General features: G+C 40.6%; 1 protein-coding gene across 6 annotated transcripts in view; it reads right to left on the bottom strand.

The window, feature by feature from the left end:
- The window catches only part of igsf9ba (immunoglobulin superfamily, member 9Ba), a 93,190-nt gene that overhangs the window by 56,350 nt on the left and 12,000 nt on the right, over nt 1-24,840 (bottom strand). For all 6 annotated transcript variants that reach the window (XM_049576442.1, XM_049576441.1, XM_049576438.1 and 3 more), the window contains exons 2-3: nt 11,535-11,732; nt 1,034-1,180 (exon numbers count right to left, since the gene is read on the bottom strand). In XM_049576442.1, coding sequence (XP_049432399.1) covers nt 1,034-1,180; nt 11,535-11,732 — 345 coding nt within the window. The remainder of the gene's footprint in view (nt 1-1,033; nt 1,181-11,534; nt 11,733-24,840) is intronic.

The raw sequence follows: 24,840 nt of genomic DNA, 5'->3' as shown, positions 1-24,840 counted from the left end.
ACCACACTGTGAATGTATTGGTTGTTCATATCTTTCTTTCTTTATTTTCTCTTTAACTCTGACTTAAAATTTTCTTTGTAATGAACTGTAAACTAAAAAGCAAATAAGCTGTATACATGAAGATGGGCTTGAAAAAATAAAGTATAAAAAATGAATAAAAAAATGATGAAAAATATTAATCAGAATAATTGAAAATTACTTTCCTTTCAGCCAACTGTTTGTTTAATCAGCTATCATATTGCAGCTTCAATTGTCTGACATAAAATTGAGAAATATTGTACATCATCATGACATACCAAAACTGAATTATTCTTTTTGTAAAAACACTCACCAGTGAAAGTGAAAGTAAATGCCAACCCTAGATTGATGCTTGTTTCATGTTTCAACTTCACTATATATTATATATTTGTGTCTTTTCAGCGCTGTGTTTCTTGGATGCCTGCTGATTACTGTCTAGCATCTGGTCGCTATAAAGCCTGACCTCACCTGGGGGCTGATGGGTTACACACCCATACACATCCTGAACACAGAAAATCAAAAAAACAAAATAAGAAAATACAGGCTGAGGACAGAGCATCTGCAAAAACACACACCCCCACACACTTCTAGTGGGCCGTAAGTCACGAGTTAGAGAGATTACTTCTGTATGAGTCTATACTTTACTCTTTTTTAGGAAAATCCTGCATAGTATGTCTTTAAAAATGACTGCTAACTCCACACAGGAAAGAAACTAAAATTTGAATAAATTATAAATTAAATTGGAAAACTAATTACGAATGCAACATTAAAAACCCTGTAAACATTTACTGTATCCACTGAACATATGGATGCAGGTACAATGGCTGAATAATTATGCTTATCATCAGGTGTGCTGAAAGACTACCAATGTTCATACTTCTGACCTTGAGAGGATCAAGGCCAGAATGCTGGATTGTAACATATGGAGCTTAAGTGTATGACGCAGGTTCTCTACTTTTTCCCCTTCACACCCACACACATCTTCCCAGGTTCGTCTTGTAGACAGGTGACTCACCGTTGACTGTGAGGTGCACCCAGCTGCCGTTGTGGAAGGTGTCGTACTGTTGCTCCAGCATCAGGACCCTGCACTCGTACCAGCCCTGGTCCTCGGAGCGCACTGGATCAATCTGTAGGGAGGCCTTCCCGTGCAGAGAGGCTCTACCTGGACACAGAAAGGCAAAAAAATATTAATAATAATTTCTGCTTTTCAAAACACCTGCATGCTCTTCACCAGCAATGGTCGGCTTCTATGTTTAAACTCACACTTAGCTGCTTTGCTGGTCACCATAGTGATCCATCATAGCAGCTGGAGGTTGAGTGCTTCACTTCAACCTTTGTTCTCCTTATAGAATGAAGCAGATTTATGAGGCACTGGGTCTGCATCAAAAGTAGTCTCCATGTCATGATGTAAAGCTTTAAAGGACAAATAAAATATAGTCTTCCACTGAGTACTGTGTGTTATTGGGATTAGGTGTAACACATAAGAATTCTGTAAGTGCTCCATAAACTCAGACTTATGCACAAGCCTATTTTGATGCACAAAGTGTTGTGCGTGACAAACAAATTTGCTCTTATTCCTATTCAGGGAATGGTCTGGAGCTTTTCCAGGCGATGGATGGAAGGCAGGAAAACACCGCGGACAGGCTGCCAGTCTCTCACAGAGTTAACAGAGACAGACAATCCCTAACACTTACTGTACCTTCATACCTACGGGGCAATTTACAGCCTTCAATCAGCCTGACTTCCAAGTCTGTGGACTGCTGGAGGAAACACAAATGGATATAAAGAGCATGCAGACTCTGGATAGCGCCCAAACTCACAGTATTATTAGCAAGAGAATTCTGTTTGTTTGTAGATTTAAAAAGATTTTGACATTTTGGGAAATACGTTTATTTGCTTTTTTGCCTAGAGTTAGATTGCTACCATTCTCATGTGCTTAGACTTAATACTGGTAACAGAGGAAAACAGCTGGCCTTGTAGATAAGTGCAAAAGTGTTTTCTTAACCTGGCACTGTGTCTTTCTCTAATGAGATACATCATGATAATTAGTGAGCTTTAGAGGCACTGGTGGGCAGATTTTATATCTTTGGACAGAGCCAGGCTTGCAGGTTTCGCCTTGCATCCCAGCTACTGCGCATGTGCAACTAAAGCCACGTTTCCACTGATGCTTTTGGTAAAGTACCCTGAGAACCGGTATGTAATCCATATGAACATGCACACAAACACTTAATCCATTTTACGTTTTCACCACAGACAGTACTCTTCAATGTAGGTGGGGTTGTTCCTGGATTGTAACGTCACTACTCGAATGTCTGCACTTTGCTGATCACCCAAGATTGCACGCCAACATTGTCAGAACAAAAAAATACAAGCTGGAGTCTTTAGAGTCTCTGCTGCCATCAATGGTAAACTTAAAAATAACGAGGTGTGGTTTGTGAGTCCTTGTCGAGCAAGAGTGACGATTCTCAAACCAATTAAGGAACTGCAGGGCCACAAAAAACAGGACTGAATGGAACGGTTCTATCGGTGCTTTCGACAACCTTTGGCAAAATAACTGTTCTAATGTGTGACAAAGTAAACTGTACTGAAGCAACTGCTTGGTGGAAGCGAGGTCCGCTTTGTTTGACCAGGAAGGTCCTGAGTTTTTGAATGAATGAATGAATGACTTTATTTCGAATGAAAAATTTAAAAAAAACATAATAAAAAACAATGTCCAAAAGGGAGTAGGTAGAAGTAGAACTTATATGTCCCTACCTCTTTCTTACATTTCGTCTCATAAATTATTCAAACAAATTCCCAAATTTATTTACAACTTACATATAACCATCCCCAGTCTATTTACCAACAAATTAATAAATAAGTAATAAACCCAGTTTATTTACAGTCCAAGTACCATCCAGGGTTCTTCATCTTGCACTTGATAAACTTGAGGCAAATACACTTGGGTGATGGTGATACTTGATTTAATGTCATGAAGATGAGCTTGAACATCACCATGTATGTTTTTCCCCTTGACTAAGTATTTTGGAAAAATATAACAAGACTAAATCTGCAGCACACAGGGTACCTCAGTGTATGCATGTGCTGGGACAGGAGTGGGAACACTTCAGAGCATGCCTGAGAATCACCATGTTTTTTAGGGTTTACTCAGAATCAAAGTAACTCAGTGATAGTTGTCAGTACATTCAATGGTACAAGGCAAAAAAAATGAACTGTTAATAGTTATTTCAGAGGACTTAATTTTCAAAAATGTAAACAAATATAAAAGAGGGCTCACTGTATCGATGGACACATTATACTTCCTGTTTCTATTATATCATATACCTCATCAATCTGCATCCAGAAGATGTTAACACTTGTTTTAAAAAAAAGTCTCTATCAGTCTCAACATTCTAAATTAAATATGTTTAATTCAGAGTTAAAAATCATTTCTTCCGAAGCTGAAAATAGGAGAGTGAACCATCTTCATTTCTGTTTAGGTTGTCCAATGAGTAGTACCCATCGTGCAGCTAGGACCAATGGACACTGACCAACTAACCGTCCCCTGGCTGTTGCTTCATATCTAACGTGAGAGTGGTATGGATTTTCTCATCTAATTCTCACGTATCCCTCATGTTGTTTAAACTTTAACCGATTAAACATCAAAATATTTAACCATAAATGTGGCTTGAAAACAACCCAGCTACCTTCCAGCACTGGGATTTAAGCATGAAAATACCACGGAGCCGTACCTTCAGCTGAATTAAAATAAAGTATTTGCCATCACTGTGGGAAAAGACCAGCCTCCCACCTCAAAGAAATCAACTACTTCTTATAAAACTTCTCCATTCCCACTGCTTTTTTTCTTCAAGGCTGCGGATAAATTGGAATTCTAAAAGGAGGAAATCACAAGGGATGAGAGAAGTTCAGGAAACCAGGCATGGTGAAATCTTCAGCTGCTAAGCTGTCTGTCTTCAAGCCTCCAGCCCGCTGCTCACATGGCTGCCTCTGACAGCCCAACAGACTAAAACATTCGCTTCTGCTGTCTGACGAGTGTTCGGAGATAGAGCATTTTCCAAACTTTGATGTGTAGATGTTCTGTAAGCACTGTTTCCTGTTACTTAAAACTGTCAGGCAAATATATCGACGTTGAGGGCGGGCTGCATTGCTCTACCAGCACTGTATATGAGCGCAATAGATAGATACCCCAACCCTGGGATTGCTGCCATAGTTGGGGTAGAAAACTGACATTTTTTTTTTCTGTTAGCGGAAAATCGATGCAGCAAAGAGGAAGAGAGAAGAGTCTGCAGTCTTGCAGTAAAAAAGGTGGCTTGTCTTTAAAAAGTCAAGTCTATTTTTGCCCGTGCATTGAAGTGCTGAGTGGGGCGGGTGGTGGCGTGAAGGGTAGGGATCAACCTCAGCTCCCATTTGTCAAAGAGTGAGAGGGTGCTGCTGTAAACAGAGTTAACAGCACTGTATCCACGTCAAGACTGGCTCCCCTGGGCATACACCACTTACACAGTTCAGGGCTCTGTCTACTGTGAAAACAGACGAGCTAACACCTTGTTCAGATCACATCACAAGCTTTGTCAGATAGGAAAGCTTTGAAGGGGAAACACTAAAGATCCAAAGTGACAAAGTTGGCAGACACAGTGCGCTTGACTAAAAAAACAAGTTTACGTCCCACAGAGCTTTGATCAAAGATGGCAAATATATAGCTTTACAAAGGTCGTGTATAACCTTTGAGTAAATTAGCACTGTCATAAATACAGTTAACTATGAACCCCTGAAAGTAATAACATTTCAAAATATAGTAAATGGAGTTTGCAAACATGTGCCTTTTTCTCAGCAGACATTTTGTTCTGTCCTAAATTAAAATTTCGGACTGCTATGAAAGTAGTTCTGTAATTATCACATCTGTAAACAGAACACATTGCATTGCGGGATTGTCAGCAGAAAGAAGTGCACATGCCGCTAAAGGCCCAGATGCATCATAAAACTAATTGCAAATAAGACCGACTGTTGTGTCCATTTCTGTTCGCATGCACTGAATTGAACTGCCAATCGGAGTGATCTCATTCAGACAGGTTCCACCCTCTCCAAGGCAGATTCAACATGCTGAATCATCAGAAAAAAAGCCAACATGGGCCAAGTAGTGCTAACAGTGCGGGACACACAGCAAAATCTAGGACGGCGCTCACCAACGGCCCGACATTGACCGAAGGCCGACCATTTGGCTTGGTGTATCATGGCCATAACAACACTTCTTTCTGCTCCATTGTGTGGTTTTTCGAGGGCACTATTTAGCTCATACATTTCACACTCAATAGTAAGACAGCTGAATAAAATGGCGGACACTTAATGTAGTGCACTTCATACAGTGTTCACATCATTCTATAGACCATAATTACAATCATCCGACTCAGAAAAAGATGTCGCATGTATACAGCACTAGTAAGTATGAACTGGGTTTGAACAAAGTTTTTGACTTCATGTTTCAGCCTGACAGGACAGTATAATCTTATATATACTGTACATATCTGTATTATTCTTCTGCAGAGATACGATTTAGTTTTCCAATAGCTTGTCCCAAAGCGGGACAATCTGACACTAAAATTTCACAGGCTGCGACATCTGAATTATTGATTGCGTCATTGCTTGAGTGGGCACAAAAATAGATATTTTTAAATGTTGTAATTCCCATATAGCCACAGGACAAACCAGCAGGATAGATTTTAGTCTGTGAGGAGATATGTACAAGTTCTCATTTAGCAGGGAATTAGACTGAGAAAAACACAGCTAATTCTCAGTCATGAGGAATCTGGAATTACATATTAAAAATAATATACTGTTGGTCTCTTAACAATTACCAAGACTGGAAACTGAACAATGGTGATGCTCACTGAACAAGACAAAATGGCCGACACGAATGCTTTTAATGTCACTAAAATCTGTACGTTGAAAATACTTGGCTTTATCCATACTGTAAGTGCAGTATTTATGGACAATCGACTCTGTTCTGATAGCAACTGTATGATGGAATCGGGCAGAAAGTGGCACACAGTGCAGCTGTCATTGGTAGTTTCAGACCAAGGCCATTCTCATTTGCATGGCCAGCACCCACGTTGTTTAAGTTGCAAATGTACTTGCGTCCATCTGCGTGCCCATGAGTGTGTAGGTCTTGGACTAAAGTGTGGTCAGGCGCATTGTTGACATTTTGCTATTTTGAAGCAGCAAAAAGCGATTGCTCCATTGGAGAAAATTAAAACTTGGTCTAAAGTCAATAGACCAGTAACAGACCAATAGTATTTCCTGCTATTTAAAGGGCACATTATTCAGACAGAAAGTTGCACCTACCGACACATTCTCACTCCCAACTCAAATACCGCCACCTGGTCAGTGGCCCTATATATCTAACTATTATACTCCCCTCCAGCATTAGATTTGGACGCTCAAGGACGTGCATGCCACTTTACTCTTGTTACACATATTGTGTCTTTTCACAGTAAATGAACAATGCACAAATCTCTTTTCAAAATTAGCTTAACATTGGTTTAGGCTACAAAAGATTTGGCTTAAAATAAGTATGTTTGTCTCTAGCATAGCGTGCTACACATCCTGGCACAATATGTTCTTACTAAAATAATTCTATTGACCTTTGGCTTTACATGTGAAACAAACACTGGGCTCCTGGGTGAAAGTCCAGAGTTGGTTTGACACATACCCCTCCCTTTCCATTTTCCCTATGTGGACTTTCTCGCCCTTTATACTACTGTAGTTGCTTGAAGCATCAAAAAATGCTTCTGTCCGTTAGTATCTGACTTCGAGGGCCACAGGCCATGCATCTGTATTTGACAAGTTGAGAGTGAGACCAGGTTGTGCATACATCAGCGGGCTCACAATGCACATACTCTCTGCTTGTTATACACACACAGGGGCACACCCATTGTTGTGGGTGGGTGAAATAGTACATTATTAATGAGAAAAATATAAATTACATTCTCTAAAATGTGGACATAGCACACAACAGAGAACAGAGCTGCAGAGCTGCTCTCCAACTCCCTACTAAGAGAGACGCACACAAGGAGCAGTGTAACGTCACTGATTATCGCAGGACCTAAAATTTTAGTTCTGTTTCCTCTGTCAAGTTTTTAGTTTTTAGTTTTGCTGTTTAAATGTCCCACAATGTTTGTAGCACAATACTCTTACTGCATTTTTCTCAGCAAGAAACTGCTTGCCTCTCCAATGTGCCAAATCTGCCAGGCACCCCTGGCTTTTAAAGGGAATGGGTGCTCACACTCTGATTCATCAAATTCATGTTACACCCAAAACATACCTATGACCTATTAAGAGACTAAATACAACCCTTTGCCCCTCACGCCTTACTTTGTGCCCAGATTATGCGCCATTAAACTAGCAAAGGTGCACTATAGATCGTTTAAAAAGGCCCTTAGTCTATTCACCAATTTTATTCATACTGAGTGATAACAATTCATGGGAATAGCCCAAATGAGCTCTGAGACTGCAAGGACCAGAAAAAATAAATTAGAGTCCAGTGTCATTATCACACTGTCACAGTGCACATGCAATCCCCAGAACAAACTTTAATCTATGTAATGAGACTGGCCATATTCATGTTGCATCTGTTCAGTGGTAATTCCTCAGCAGTGGACTTGACGCCACATGGCAGAGGCCCACTGGAGCCCGAGTGAGCACAGCGGAGTGTGATGCTGTTTGAAAAGCGCTGGCCGTTCATACCCTGCTGCTGGTCAGGAGGTTAAAGTAAGCAATGAAACGCTCCAGCAGCTGCAGTATCTACAGTAGCCACTGCAAAACAAAAAAAGGAGGGTTCCCCAGACAGTGAGTCATTGCCATTAGTCTTCTTTGCAGTGATGACCCTGCTTGAAAAGCCCACAGCGAGGAATTTCAATGAATTAAATATTATTCACACCATTTTTACTGAAAAATCTGTGATGTCCACATTTAGGACACTCACACTAGGGAGATGAATCCTCCAGCCTTTCTACAAGCTGTGCTTTGCCTTTATTTCACAGCATATTACCAGGTCAGACGGGGGTTTTGTACTTGGTAAAGAGGTGGGAACAGGAAGGGATAATTCTGACCCCATTCTGACAGCTCGCCATCTTGTCACAGATGCTGAAGCAACATCAGAAGAACCAATTTCCTGCTGCAAGTGGTTTGTGTGAAGGCAGTGGCAACATATAGTCTAAGCCAGGAGAGGGATATTTTAAGGCCGTGTGATGCTGTAATGAATGTGAAGAAAAACACATATGTTACTATGTGTATATATATATACATATACATATATATATATATATATATATATATATATATATATATGCATCCTAATTTTAAAGCTGCTATAATTGATATTTTTATGTTAATAAGGGATCACAATCACAACATCACCTAACTCTGCTACAGCATCTTCCAGCTCATTATTTTGGACACAGTATGTTGCCTCCTTAGTCATCTGATTGGACAGTGGGGAAAAAACAGCAATGACGTCGGATGCTTTTCTGCCCTGAGTTGCAGTTCTTTCAACACGAGGCGTTCAGGGCCCTACTGCAAAAACGCAAGTGGAAAAATGTGGGCTGCTCAGCAACACAAAACAGCGAGCAAAATGCTTCGCTCTTTTGAAAAAAGTCAGAAAAAGGGACTGCTAAGATTTGCTCTGCCTTGTACAGCTGTCCCTTAAGGTTATATTTTCAGTTTTAGACAGGAGGCTGCAGTTTGTGGTGCTGTTCATTCTGTGCACTATACTAACAGGTGTTTCCATTATTTTGACCCCCTCCATTTATATCAAATAAGGGTAGGCTGAATAACACTTATTTTCATATTAATTTATAATTAAATGCCACTAATTTGTTGGTTATAGCTTTATCAAAGCTTAAATTTCTGTGCTTTATCTTGCCCCATTCTATAAGTACAGCATGTAGGGTGTTTTAATATACTGTATTGACTCTATACTGTATGTGCTCTGTGCTGCATTGTCACTAGAGTGTGTGGGAAAGAACGTATGTACAATGCAGTCGTAAATTGCTGAGACACAGTTATTTCCCTCTATGCACTCAGAGGCAGCAGATGCCCCTGCACAGCCCCAAACGCCATGTTAGAACAGAAAGAAGTGCACTTCAATTAGGAACCAAAACGGTTTGCGAAGGCGGCCAACTCTCCCTCTTAGTACTTAAAGGCCTCAGCGTGCTGCGCCATGCCTTATACTTAAAGCCCAAACTGCTGAAGTACCATTCTAAAGGGAGAAACACACTGGATCACGCTGAAATTGCGGGTCAATCTTCTCAATGAAATAGGATTGGGGAGGTGCATGTACACAGCACATTTGCACTGCAATATATTTAAGTGGTTGTCAGAAATGCTCCTGCTCTCAGCCAGAGGCTCATAATTAGGCCTGCAGCAGTGTAGGGGAATATAACACAAAAATGTTTACAGAATTATTATAGATTAATGTAAGTCTGTAATGTTTTTGAAGTGATAGATCACTACCGTATCCATCAGTTTGATGTTTTGAGATACGCTTCGTACTCTGCTGTAGGGGAAATACTGGTCAGGCTGCACATGGCTGGTTACAACACCGATGCCATATAACTTAAGTAAATAATATGTGTTCATGTAACCTGGTTGGCTGTTAACATATTAACTGAACGAAGGTCAAACAAAGTGAAACAACTTCATCAAAGCAGAATATAATCTCTGTTATAGGAATAATTTGACATTCTGGGAAACAAACTTAGTTATTTGTGTGTGTTTTTTCTTCAGTCAGTCAGTCAGTCAGTCAAATGAGAAGATCCATATTTTCATGTCTGTACGTAAAGCCTATAGAAATATCAATATCAAGCTACAGCCAGGAAACAGTTAGCTTAGCTTAGCATTGAGTCTGGAAACAGAGGTAAAAAGCTAGCCTGGTTCTGGGCAACTGTAACAAAAGCCTACCAGTACCCCCATGGCTCACTAGTTAACACATTACAGGCCTATCTGACTCACTATAAGCAGTCTTTTTACACTTTGTTTTTTGCACAGATTAAACAAACAAACTTTTCAGGGGTGCAGCTATGCAGATTTTCAAGCCAGGCTAGTACTTTCCCCTGTTAACAGTCTTAACTACACTTGCTGGAACACTTGTTTGGATGGCTGATTCCGATTTTGGCAGATTCAGATTTCATTTTTTTCAAACCACTTTACAACACACAAGATATTGCAATATTTTCTATTGTTCCTTTATTAGAGCGCCCTATTTTAGCCTTGCAGGTGTTGCATACTGCAAACTTGTTATCCTCCTCAGACACTTCAAAAAAATTCCATACAGCCAACACGGTGTAGGTCGCCCGTACAAAAGCCCTTAGCGCTGAGGACACGCCCGCCAGGACACGCGTATCTTGGGCCCGCGGATACGCGCCTCGTCAGTTTCAAGCGGCACAGTGCAGCAGTGAGAGCACTGCAGTTAAATTTAACACAGACAATTAACAACTTTCTCCTTCTCTCTTTTGATGTGTGTGTGTGAATGATGAAGGTGAGAAGCCATATTTGTAAGAATTGAGTGTAAAGCTAGTCATTGGAGTCATTTACTCCATAGTTGTACTATCCAAACCAGTGTGTCCCTGAGGTCCCCTTCCTCACATCGCCCAAGACGTGAGTTGCACATGTGTGTGTGTGTGTCAATCATGCGGCACGCTGGGACTTTGACCGGTGTTTTAAATCGGCATTTTTTAGACTGAGCCACCGGTCGCAGGTCATGGCTGATCACATGAAAGTTGGCCCAGTTCCGAGCACTGCCGATTAATCAGTGCAAGTTTAGTCTTAATGCTAAGCTAAGCTAACCTGGCCGTTGCTTCATTTTTAGGCCCAATGCCATTTCTTATTTTTACCCCTGCCCCTCTTTTTCAAGTACCACCTTGCCCCTTGGAACAGAGTTAGGCCTACAAGGGGTAGTGGTTGAAATCTTCCCCTGTGAAATGAAAAAAGAGCCTGATACGTCATTGGTACTTGTCAGTGCTTTCATGTGTTGCCGAACATTTTCGGCTGTGACTATGGGCATTTTTTTGTGGTTTTCAGGACGCTCTCCATTTGTCTACAACTTCAGTTTCATACTATCAATCCAATAAGTGTATTTCAGCAAATATCTACTTCTTTAATACTCCTTTAAATCTGAAAAGTTGTTTGATGCAGCTATAATTCTGATTTTATCTGCAAGCTGCCATCTTTTACATGTTGTAAAATGAAGTTTAAAGTGTCATCATGCATGTCCATCTGCCCTTGATGGTCACTGTTTTTCACTGTGTACTGTTAAAATCTTTCCGTCAACTTTGTATCTGCTGCAGTGTCAACAGAACAGAGTCCTGTGGATTTACTGTGCTTGGCAACTATTAAGATCCTGATCCTGATTCATCCCAAGATTCGTCCAAATGCTCATTAATTCACAGGTTTTAAGCTAAATCTGTTACAGATAAAACCTTTCACAATGTCTTTGTGGTATTTTCTTTGTCTTAGAGACATCTTACCAGTGTACTCTGGATCCACATGAGGAGGGTAGAAGCGGAAGTTGATGAAGAAGGGGATAGGCACTCCAAACTTGAACCACTCCACCACATAGGGGGGCTGCTGGCCGTCCAGGGGAGGGGACACGTCACACCCCAGGATCACGCTCTCTCCGGCGCGCGCCGTCACAAACCGGGGCTCCTCTCTCACTCCGTGGGCACCTGCGAGAAAGAACCACAAACGAGGAATTTTAATGTTTGTCTCATCGGGGCCGGAGCCTGACATGCCAGAGAACAAGGTGCAGGCATATTCCTCTGCACACAATTCCTGCAGACAAAGCAGAAAAAATCTCATTGCACCCAAGTCATCCAAGACTAATTTACAAGCAATAATTGGGTGGCAATTAAAGGTGATCGACTGGAGTACTGCACAATGGATTAAAACTGCATTTTGCTTCAGACACATTGAACACTCATGGCCTACGTTGAGATTCTGAATGGTCATCATGCACATGGGTAAACCCTATCGTCATCTGTCACCTGCATCTGTTGGTGAGTGTTTTGTGGCGCTGCCATACTGTACTATAAATGAGCTGCCAAGGGGTTCCATTGATCATAGCTGGCTGCTGCTCAGATAAGCTTTACTATGAGCACCACCAGGCCTGGCGTTTAGCCACAAATGTCCAGGCACGCTGCCGAGCGTTGACCTATCAGATGACTGAAAGGTCGGCATACCTGCCTCAGCAGAACGCTCACTCTGGGAATGGATTTTCTCCAGCTGCCACCCCCGCTTTCATTGAACCGGCTGTATCTCCACCGTCAGAGCAAGCATGACTACCCGCCCTCGCCCAGGGGGAAAATCGCTTCAGGGATCAAGAGACATGCTGACGTATCACTCCAGAGAAACACCAGCTGAATAACTTAACGCTTTCATTAGCAGCATCATTTGCATTAACATGGCTAATTTTTACAAAAAGAGCAAATGCGTTGGGACCTGGAGGTATTACAGGCTCAGGCAGCACTGGTATTTTTCTGCTCAATGTTCCACCACTGTCAGTGTTGTATGAAATGGAAATGTTATATTATCTGTGCCTTTTCAGCTGTGCACACTGCAATTAAAACCCAAATATTTTCACCCAGTTCTTCTGTCTGAAAACACTCCTCCCCTGCAGGCCATATGCATCACTTAGTGATTGTGTTTACCAGTTTAATCTGCATTATCCTGTGATAGAGTTAATCCACTTTGCTTGTTTCAGCCAGCACAGATTCTGGACTGAAACAGAGCAGATTTAATCAAATTACACTTTTTAAAGTGGAGATGTGGTCTGCCAGTTACGGGCCTCAGTCCTGGAATCTGCTTTGCCTCTTTGTTACAAAGAGGAAAAAACAGCTATGCTATGCTACCCTGAGCTCTAAGAAGCAGCACACACCAAATGAAACGCACGAGCATGACACCACGTGATCATTTAGATCTCTGATAAACTAGCAACAGAATACAAAAAGCTGCACGAGTCTGAATACTACCCTAAAACTGAATTAATACCCAACCAAAACACTATAAGTATAAAGCCTCATAAGGGAGCTGATTGGCAACTACAAGCCACAGAGGCTGTGCACCAAAGACAGAGCAAAACTCAATGTACCAATTTGGAGCATCTAAATCATGGCGGTAATAAAGCAGCGTTTTTCATTAAAATGAAACTGAGGGGGAGTCAGTCTTTGACGAAGCACAGCCTAGCGTGTCAACATGCATAAAGATTGCCGAGACTGAACGGGAGGGAAGTTGATTGTTGCAGAGAGCTTCTGCGGGCATGACGCTCTGCCCTGCAACCTGTACAAAACATGACCCTTTAATGCGCTTCTGAGGAAACCTGTCCCATCCAGTTATAAGCAAAACAAAATCAGAAATCTGCTAAACTAATCCTTTCAGGCTTGCCTAAAGCCTGAAATTCACACCTGAGCACGCTCCATTGCAACCTCATTTATAACACCTTTAAAAACGATTATAATAACCCCTTTCAACACCCCATACTGGGCTGGTGCTGAGACATATGCTCCAAATGTTCTTGATAAATGCTCTTTAGACAAGTTTTCTCAAACAATGAATTCCAACATGAGTGTCTTTAAGGTCCAGCATGTAGGATTTAGGGGGATACACATGCAAAAATGGGATATAATATAATAAAAATATTTTCTTTAATATATAATCATCTGAAAATAAGAATGGTTGTGTTTTCGTTGCCTTAAAATGAGCTGATTATATCTACATAGGGAGCAGGTCCTTATTTTGGGAGATTTAGGGAGCCATGTTCATACAGTAGCCCAGAAGGGACAAACCAGCTCTAGAAAGGGTCATTCACGTTTTCGCAGTGGCCACCGTGGTTAGAACCTCCTTCGCGGCAAGGAGGTTCCATGTCAAAACTGCTTTATTCAGTCTTTTTAATTTTAATTACCGGGTGTGCTGGTTTTGCAGAGGAGGAGACCGCTGCGGATAATTCAGCTCCTGATAAAAACCTCCTGAACAATAAACATTAAAGGAATTATAACCAGGAGAAGTTTCATCTGGTTGCAATCTGCAATCCTCACCACTAGATGCCACTAAATCCTAAAATTTAAACACTGTTCCAATGGTTTAACACAGTTTGAGACAGCTTTCATAGATTTTCAGGAAACGTGTGTGCTGTGTATGTGACCAGCGGTATTGGATAATAAATTATAGCTTTGTGTGTCTTTTGTCTTTGCTTTGCTGTGTTGGGCACTTGTGCTCTACAGCTTCCAGAAGAAAACAGAGATCAGGCTCCCATCCATAATGAAACACACTGAATACATTGTTTGGTTTGATTAAGTAGAGTCACTTGACATGAGGCACAGGCTCAAACCATGTGGCACAGCTGTGCATGCTGCTGAAATCCATTGTTTTCTCTGCAGACAGTTCAGGTTGCAGGAGTTTGGAGGCTCGGGTTTCTGGCTGGCATTATTTTTGGATCCTGGTGGTGGAAGGAGCACGTCTTGGACGGGGCAGAGACTTTAAGGACTTGAGATAATATATTGGAGGGCTAATAATTCTCCAATTCCTTTATGGGGATCCTCATGAGGGGACAATCAGCAGAGGTTTGGTCACCGCTTTTGCTTTTTTCATTTCCTTAATGGAGACACGGTGACCCAGTCAGGTTTATGAGGGGCTTATTCAGGGGAAAATATTTATGCTCTCAACAGCACATAAATGTGATACAAGCGTCCATGCTTAAGATCTTCCAAATAAACAGCACAGTAGATATAAAGGGATCAATACAGTTAAGAGATGATGGCAATTCATGATTGCTTTGGCACTGTAAATGTCAACTGAATTTGAAGCTTCAGATACACAGAGGTGGAAATCTGTTGAGTAAGATCTGCATAAATCAGACAGCTAATAAATCCAGTAGGCCAGTATGTTTTATGTATCCATCCTCGACACAGAGTGGATTTACTGCTATGATCATGAATTCCTGAAGGCTAACAATTCAGTCGGCTGTCAGATAAATCATCTATACGGCAGGCAGTTCATGTACAAAAGCAAAATACATTCCTCATTGTTGAAACTGGCAGTGCAACAGTGAGTTTGATTATTAAGCAATTATTTTCTGAATTATTTGTTTGGTCTATAAAAAGCGAGAAAAAAAAACCCCCCAAGGATACTCAAATTGCTATTACATAAAAGGGTGTTTCCAGCCCTTTTGGCTTAAAATAAAGCAGTGTGCATATGTGCAGTGTGCCCTAAATATATTTTGGGAGTTAACATTATCAGATGTTTCCCGAAAAAACAATTATGTAACTTAGCGGTTTTACTTAATACCTCTTCATTTATGCATCTTGTGAACCCCGTTTTGTAAGAATATATATATATATTTTTTTATTGTTGTGTAATGATATGACTATGCCCAGTCCTCATCACACCATAAACTCAAGCCAGAACCAGAGTGCAGGGTATAGGCCTACATTTTCAACCAGAGGAAGTCAAAAAATAAAAAGTAACATAGGGCCCTGACACACCTAGTCTACAGTCAGCTGTTGGTCAATGTTGAGTCGTCAGTGAGCATCTGTCACCTCAGTTTTTGCTGTGTGTCCCACAGTGTTAGCATTAGTCAGCCCTTGTCTGCTTTTTTCAGCTGCTTTAACACGCTGAATAGAGTTATTCATATATTTCGATAACACACAGTACATATCTTTTGTTCTTTTAACATCAGGTTGTATTGTTAATGTGGTAACTGGCTAACTAGCATCTTAAATCTGTCCTGTCAGTGTTCTAGTTTCCCTGTCTGAATGACGAATGACAGACTGCAGCTACATGCTGGTGTGGAGAGTCATTTCCATAGTGCAACTTTTAAAGCATTCAAACCAAAAACTATGAAATACTAATATACTGAAAAAAGCTGCATACATTCTAATAAAAATAATCCATCTTGCCTTTGTTTCAAGGCCTTTGCAACAAAGTTAGCAATTCCTAAGGGCTATATCGTAGGCAAGTGGACTTGCTGGAGTTTCTTGAAGACGTTTCAACTCTCATCCAAGAGGGTTCTTCAGTTCTAGTCATTCTTCAGAACTAAAGATGCCTCTTGGATTAGAGGTGAAACGTCTTAAAGAAACTTAAGCAAATCTAGTTGCCTACGATATAACACTTAGGATTGCCATGACCTGGATGACTGAGAATCTTCCCCAACAACAAAGTTAGTAAACTAAAAAATTCTATTTCAGGGTTTGGTCGAGCCGTTTCATGAAACATTTACTCTCTTAAATCATCACACTTTGTACAGAAAAAGAGACAAAAGGACTCAGTTTACACCAGTCACATAGCTCACAATCAGTTCTCCTCCTGAATATTTTGGACTGGACCAACTTTGACGACCAGAGGAAAAACACCAGCTCTCAACTGTGACACTCAAGATATTTGGCTTCTAGATGAACACAATGTAACATTACAGATTCAGGGCCAAACTTCTGTTTGATGTTTGATGTGCACATACATCTAACTGGGCCAAAATACTTTGAGAATGTATTACCACACCACATCTTTCTGAAATGCAGTACTTGTTGTGCTTGGCTTTGATATTTTACAATTACATCATAAACTAACCACATTTAACATATTCTGTGGGTCAAACCATACTAGTACAAAATTCTATCATCAATCCAAGCATATGTCTAAATTACCTTCCTTAATCCATACAGCTAAATGTTGCAAAAAGAACTAAAGAGAAGATATCAGCTCCATAGGTGTATCGCAACTCTGTGAGGTCTGGATTGCTTTACAGAATCTACCTTCTATCCATCCACTTCCATAAATGTAAGGTCCAAATCCTTATATATCTAGTCAAACACCAAAAGTCAAAAGATACGATTTGCCTTTGTCAGTTTTCTTTCTGGATTAATTCCGCTCTTCAACAAGATACTGTACAGTTTCTGAATAAAAGTGTGAGCCTGAGGTTCAGTATATCAGTAAGATTTAATCTCTATGTGAAATTATAGAAAAAGGTAGGCATTAACAATTTGTTGATGGGAGGATTCTAGTTTCTGTTGTAGTAGTGTTAGTAATATTGACCAATGGCATTTGAGAAGGCTTTAGTTTCCTGCGGGTGAAAAGTCCATGTGGAGAGCAAAAGAGGTAAACGTATTGGCCGGATCAGCTATCATCTGTTGACAATTTAGCCTTTTATGAGCTTTTTTCCTGATTCATCTGCATTCATGTGCAGATATCTGTTAATTGAGATGATCTGAAATGATGTCTGGACCATTCTGAAGTTGCTAATTGAACTGTAAACAAGGAGCAGTGCACGTAAGAGGACGTTTTGGTCCAGATATCCATTGGCTGCACCGGATCTCGATAGAGATTGAGTTAGATTTATCTTGTGTCTATGTCTGTAGATCGGCAGGTTGGGAAACAGAGATAAGAGCGAATAAAAGCAGCAAATAATCTCACATAGAGGCTGAAATGAAAAACAGCATTTGCTTGAGAATGACATAAATGATTATCAATTATCAAGCAGTTGCAAATTGATCAATAAGTCAATTAATATTGTTGCATCTCTGGTGAGAGCTTTGCTCCATTAGTCAACAGTCATAATCATCTTTATTTACAGAGCACTTATCTGAAAGGTGTTCCGCTTTATGACATTAATTATAAATACTAGCAAAGCACAAATGTGACCAAAAACATTGAGAGCTGACAGAACCAGCCAAAGAGAAATGTTTACTGATACACACTCTGTGATGTAACACAATCATAAACCAATAAGAGACATCTGTTTGAGGTCAATCAACAGCTGTGCAGACCAGCAAGTGAATCATCGCAGCAGAGCAGCGAGGGGGCACGCAGGGTTAAATCTGCAAATGATTTCAAGTGAAGTGCTTCTGAAGTGGCAGGGGCTGAAAATGGCCCCTCACACCACAGTGTACTTTCACTGATCAACACACATTGGTACAGTAAATAGCAGTGAATAGACTCTCAAGGCAATTTTTGGACCATAATCAGGCAGAGCAGAGCAAAATGTTTCGACAGTAATAATGTTCAGTAACACAATAAACAATATTATGGAAAAATATGAAAACTGAGGGAGTTCCAACGAGACACAATTTTAGATCAGCAGTACTCCAATGTTCTGGTCTGTGGTTGTTGTTTTTTTACACCAGCCCAATATTTCACCCAGTAAAAACTAAAATCTAATATTTACCTCATGCTCAGCTTTGATTCAGCATATGAGCGAGGATAACCATCGCTCACTGCAGTTAGAGATTTTGTAAAGGATACATCAAGCTGTGTGTGTGCGTGTGCTTCACAGTGATGAGGATGTGAGCGCCGCTTTATGCCGGACAGAGCTCCCGATGTGGAGGATGTAATGGAATATAGACTGGACGGAGGCTGGAGAGAGACTCTCAAGGACGTGCAGCCACTGGGCTGGATGGGCCACTGACAGGGCGGTAATTGAATGCCAGCCTGCATGTGCTGAAGGTCACATCAGAGAATGGCCTGAGTGTGTGTGTGTGTGTGTGTGTGGTGGTTGTGATGTTGGGGATATGCCTGTGTGCAGTGGTGGAACAAGTATTCAGATCCTTTACTTAAGTAAAAGTCTCAGTGCCACACAGTGAAAATATTCCACTACAAGAAAAAGTTCTGTGTTCAAAACTTAAGTAAAGGCAAAATTCACACAAAGCACCCAAAGTAAAAAGTACTCACTTGGGGAAAATGGCCGCCGTCAGTGTTTCACTCTTAAATATTTCATTTCTCCAATAATATCACTGCTGCATTAATGTGTAAGTTGCATTTTACTGCTGTAGATGTTTAAGGTTGTGATCATTTTAACTACTCTATATACTGCTGGGTGGTTTAATCTACAGTGACACATTACATAAGATCCTTAGAGGTGGAAGAAGTACTCAGATCTTTTACTTAAAGTGGAAATATATGAGTGTTTTGCTTTAACTTATCATTACGAAGGAAATGTTGATTGCACAGTATAATGGCTATAGAATAATGACTCCATCAGTGTTTAGATTGGTTCCCTATAAGCCTCTTCTCACTATGCAACTCTGTCTGCCATCGGTACGATCTCCTTGGAAAATGAAGGGTTGATTTACGGCACAAAGGAAGTGCATCAATAATTGCGCAACTAAAACAGAAAGAGGACAACACTTCTATTTTCTCTGCAGTTGCTATCCCCAGTGGCGAAAACGGTGGAGCATCCAAAGTAACTGTGGTAGTTGCGAGGGGGAACTGCCCATTGGTCCGACAGCCCATTGGTTCGACATCCCATCGTTCCGACCATATTAAACCCATTGTTCCGAAGTCCGTTCCGAAATCATCATGATGCCCTGTGGTTAAGGTCTGGTTAGGTTTAGGCACAAAAACCACTTGGTTAGGGTCAGGAAAAGATCATGGTGTGGGTTAAAATGAAAAAGAAAGTGACAAACACATAAGCCGTGAGGCTGCTCTGCCTCAAGCCTTTCGCAGCTGACCCAAAGCCAGAGCCTTTCAGCACCGCGGACAGTCGGACTAATGGGATGTCGAACCAATGGGCTGTTGGACCAATGACATGGACCCGTTGCGAGGTTCTGCGGAAGATGGAAAGCGATCAGGTTGTCTTGTGACAGTGGTGCCAATTATAGAAGCTGTTCTCATACACTGTACACAGAATTTGTATAGGCCTACAACCCACACAATCGGGAAGGCTGACGGGAATAAAAGTACTATAAAAAGCGTCCACATAATGAGGCAGGTTGGGATGGTGGATATGGTGGATGGGTCAAACAAACACACAATTTTCCCCCAGCAGACCAGTGTTCGTGTCCCATGTGTAACCAAGAGAACTTTGACTTACTTTTAGGATACATCGTCACCATGTTGCCTTTCCTAAACCTAACCAATGTATCTTTACATTAAGTCCCTAACATGATGATGTCCAGCCATGATTATTTTTCTAAAGCTACGTAACTGTACTTGCCAAAATCTAAACTACGTGACTTTACGTTAAGTACGTAACATGACTACGCCATTTATGGGGCGCTAATGGATATCTTATGAACTGTTGAGGATGCATTGAACACAACCACCTTGAAATGCCAGGGGTGTAAAAGTTGCAAAGTAAAAGTAGCAATATCACGGTGTAGAAACCCTCTGTTACAAGTTAAAGACCCGGATTCAAAATTTTACCTAAGCACAAGCTAGCAGCAAAATATACTTAAAGTACAAAAAGTAAAAGTACTTGCAAAATGGCCCCTTTCAGAATGATATTGTATAATTATTGATGGCGTTAGGGTTATTTTATTTTTTATTTTTTATTTAACTTTATAGACCCTTTTACTGTTAGTAAAGTACTGTTATCTGCAAACATTAGCTAGTGCTAGCTAGCAAGTTCTGTTGGCTTGTTTTAAACAATGGAGGACGATGATGTGAGTGATGCAGAAATTTTTATTCTGAGTCCCAGAGTGCACTCTGGCACAAACTTGACTGTTCGGAAATTAGGAGCGCTGTCTGAATGTACCGTTTGGTTATCTAATAAATGTGTGATTAACTTAATGGTTCGTTAATTCATCCAGAAATATAAAGCTCAGTTTCAACAGGGCTCTCATTTTAGCGTAGAGCGTCAGACTGAATTTACGAGCGCACCATGTCAGGTCACTCACTCTCTGGGACCGTGAGTGTTACTTGAATAAGTAAACACTTAAGACACAGGACCAGACTGGCCGACCCATATGCTCTCACTCAGTGGATGATGATTTGACAGGTTTACTTAAGGTGGGATGGCCGGCTTTGTGGTTGAATACTATGCCAATCTTACAAAGGAGGATGACACTTTCCCCCAGTTTATTTAGCTAACGTTAGCTAAAGCGCTAAAAAGTTATCACTATGGAGACATCCAATATTCCTCTTAATACCTCCCTGATTTCTAAGGAGGTAAACATGATAAATCTTAATGCACATAACGCTATTCTACAACAGTTTCCCTAACCTGATATGAAGTGTGCGCTGCACGCAGCATTGATGATGGCCTCCGTCCAGTCCTTTTGTCTTATCACATTTAACCATAGTTGTCTTCTTTTTTTTGTTGACGAGGAGTGGCGGTTGGTATGCAATTGAATTCAAGTTTTGAGCCATGACTTCTTCTATTCTGGCTCTCAATAACACAACAAGACGACTTAAGACTATGTAGCCTACAGCCCTGTGGTGGCCTCCAGCTAACAAACTGATGTCACTGTGACGTCGGCCCTATATTCTGCAGGATAATTTATGAATTTCACCAAGGGATCAAATAAAGTCTTATCTTTAGTCATAACATATTCAGGACATGACAAAAACTAGATAAAAATTGAATTAAACTAATAAATAAATTCAAAAATAATAGTGGTTTTGCAGGGCACATATGTATGTGTGTGTATTAATTTGTAACTGAAAATGAAACGACAGAAGGAAGACTGAGCAAATAAACTAAAAATAGATAAAGAAAAAAGAAAACCTCTGGGCACCATCCACGCGGGGCTACTAGTGCTCAGGCAGAGGTCAGCTGGGTTGAATCTGCTAGTCACACAATTATAAATGGATGATGTGCTCAGGACCCCCACCCACACCCTTGGGAAAGTCCAAACTCATAAAACACACAGGGCTCCGCAGGTTTACAGAGGGTGTTATTGTAGTGACGCTATGATGAAATTACACTAAGACCTTCTGTCTCATATTCTGCTTTTATTAACTTTCTCAAAAGTATTTTGATTGGTGGTGAGGCTCAGGGATCTGACTCTATCTGACCTTTTTGTTTTTTTACTGGTTGTCCACCTCTCCAAACTGGTAACAGGTTCAGGTCCATGCCTTCACTACTCTCCTCCCAGTTTCCTCTCCGTCTCTGTTACATACAGTGGTTGAGAGTAACTAAGTACATTTCCTCAAGTACTGTACTTTGATATATTTTGAGGGACTATTACCTCAAACAACTATTACCTTGCATGCAAAATTAAATGTATTAATTGGCATTTTACTTCACATTCTGTAAACCAAAAGGTATTTCCCAGTACGTGAGGTTGTATTCAGCAGAGAGACTATGACCTTGGTGCCTCTACTTTTACTTTGTGCGGGGACAATCCAAGATGGATTTGGTCTCTTCATTATTTAGCTCTCTTTAATGGCAAAGTTCCCTCTTCAGACAAGTAATGCTCAGTCAGGGATGCAATAGATGTGCTGACACCTGCTCGAACACACAGCGAGGAGAGAGAGAAGAGGGATGTGTGAAATGGGCTTGGCTTGCCAAAGACACAAAGGGCGAACCAACATTGTTGGGCACTGCACCACCAGAGGTGCGTATTACGAGGCGTCTTTGGCAGCGGCTGTAAGTCACAGAAACTCCTCAGTCCAGCCATAATTCAGTCATTTTTTTTAGTTGAGTTATAAATGCTTTGGCAAAGGTGTTTTAAATTAATTACACAAAGAGGCATGTTGCTGCTAACAGCGCTTATTAGTGCTTTTCATGTCTAATTACAGGTTATGAGTTGAATTAGCATCAATAAATCATATGTAACAGTGTGAGTGAAAGATTCAAAGCAACGCTGAGTTCTTATATTGCATGTGAATTGCTCACACATCCACAGCTCCACATATCTTCCAAGCGACGTATCCACTTCCATATAATTCACATTCGTTCACTCCCCCTCTCTCACGCTCACTTCCTCTTTCTGCGACTCTCACACAAACACTCGAGCTGCAGTTCAGAGCCACATAAGTGTGCTCAGCGTGGATTCAACACTTATCTCTGGAAGTAAGTGCTGCTTGGGCAGATGCATGTATGTGTTTCCCTCAAAATAGAGGAAAGACATGACACATTCAGGAGTGAAAGGTTCCTTTCAGATGCATTAAATGTGACGCTGATTGAAGACGGCGTAGGTCAAGGAAGCGTGATAGCATTTTTTTTGGAAAGACATATTTGGTATGAATTTAGTATGTATGATCATGAATACTGAAATATGTCAGTATATTACGATTGGGAGGCCTTTTTTTGCTTTTTTTATGCTTAATTTAACTTAAAAAGGTGTATTATAATCTGGTTTATTTTCTTCTTGCGAAATTTTTATGTTGACCCATTAGCACTATTAGCACCAGTTCCTTTTTCTCTTTTAAGCTGGATTTTGCTACTTAATAACTTTGAACATTTTAAAAGCAACCAATCTCTAAAAATAATGTAGCTAACCATAAAAATTTACACAATACTCAAATAAATGGTACTTCCCATTTAGTAATCAATGAAAAGACAATTAGACGTTGCTACACTAACTATTTCATTAACATACCAAAAAATGTTTTTACAGCTAATAACTAAACAACAAAATATGCCGTTATGTCAGATGTGTTAAAAATATGGCGTGTTAGTGGGTTCAATGACGAATCACATTGCTGATTTATCGCATCACGTGATCTGGATATTGGAACCCAGAATAGACTCAGCAGATATAAAGCCATAGCAACGCCCTTTATACACAACAAGCCTGTCAATACAAAGTGCTAGCGGATAGTGGGTTAGCTTCCTACTAGTGATGTGACGTTCGTGAACGAGCCGAGTCTTTAAACCGGCTCTTTGAAGTGAACGCACTGTCTTTCTCCCTCACAAACTAGTCTCTCTCAACTTGTTCCGGATCAAATAATCTGAAATTAATGGATACAGAGTAAATTAAAGCAAAAAACAAAGAAATTAAGAACTGGCTCGTTCGCTCTAGAGCTAGTTCAACGACTCGGCTCAAACGTCGCATCACTAGTAAACAGTCTCAATAAGATGCTGTATGATTCAACAGACCTTGTGGTAGTCCAAGAGAAATCAAAGTTTATCTTTCATCACAAGTTAGAAATATCCGCTGTGGGACAGGTATATGATGTGGAGAATTTGTACTCAATTGGGATGGAAATAATCGTTTTATTCTAAGTACTTTGGAGATTTTACAACCGAAATAGGAGAAATTTTGTGTTTGAATATGTCACCAAATACAAATGTTGAATTGGTAAGAAGAAAAAAGTCTAATTATGTGAGATAAGATGTGTGACTTATACCAACCAGACTTTCTATCATTCAGTAAAGAAAAAAATATTTACATAAAACACTCGTAAAAATCTTATTGTAAGTCCCTGACGCGTCATGAATGCAAAAGATCAGCTGTAGTGTATTAAACTTTAAGAGAAAACCTATGAATCATGACCCCAGTAAATGGACTACATAACCTAAATTGCGTTATGCTGAACCATTGACTATTGTTTTTTCTCTCACGTTAAATCACTGGAATTCTCTCTTTAGTCATTAAGTTCATTTATCAGTTGATTGCCTTATTAATCACAGGTCTATACTACAGCATTTATTTTCTCAGCTGCGTGATCAGACAGATCGACTTGACTGTACAGATCATATAACTAGACCTGCTTTCAGTGTAACATCAACACCACTATGTCAGCTTTCACTCCTCTTATCATAAGCGGAACTGCATGCTCTCAGAGACATCATGATGTAGCGGCTGGGAGAGCAGTCCATCCAACCAGAACCACAGGATCTGAAAAAACTGGCTTTCCCAGAATGCTGCAGGCTTTGTTTGCAAGGAGACTCCGCTGGGACTGGACTGGCTGCGGGAGGAGGAGAGGGGGAGGGGGCACCACCAGAAAGAGCTGGCACATGCCCAGTACTGAGAGTCTGCCATCCACAGCTTGAGCACAGGCCCTTTCCTAAGCTCATTACTAAGCTTTACTCTTATGACTGTGAGCGAGGAAGTACAGCAGTGAAAAATATGAATAAGAGAGATGAAGTTGTGCTGTGTGTCTGTCGGAAAATGACGAACT

This window comes from Epinephelus fuscoguttatus, linkage group LG5 (genome assembly GCF_011397635.1).
Source record: "Epinephelus fuscoguttatus linkage group LG5, E.fuscoguttatus.final_Chr_v1".
In the NCBI taxonomy this organism is placed as follows: Eukaryota; Metazoa; Chordata; class Actinopteri; order Perciformes; family Serranidae; genus Epinephelus; species Epinephelus fuscoguttatus.
This window is presented reverse-complemented; position numbering and strand designations above follow the sequence as displayed.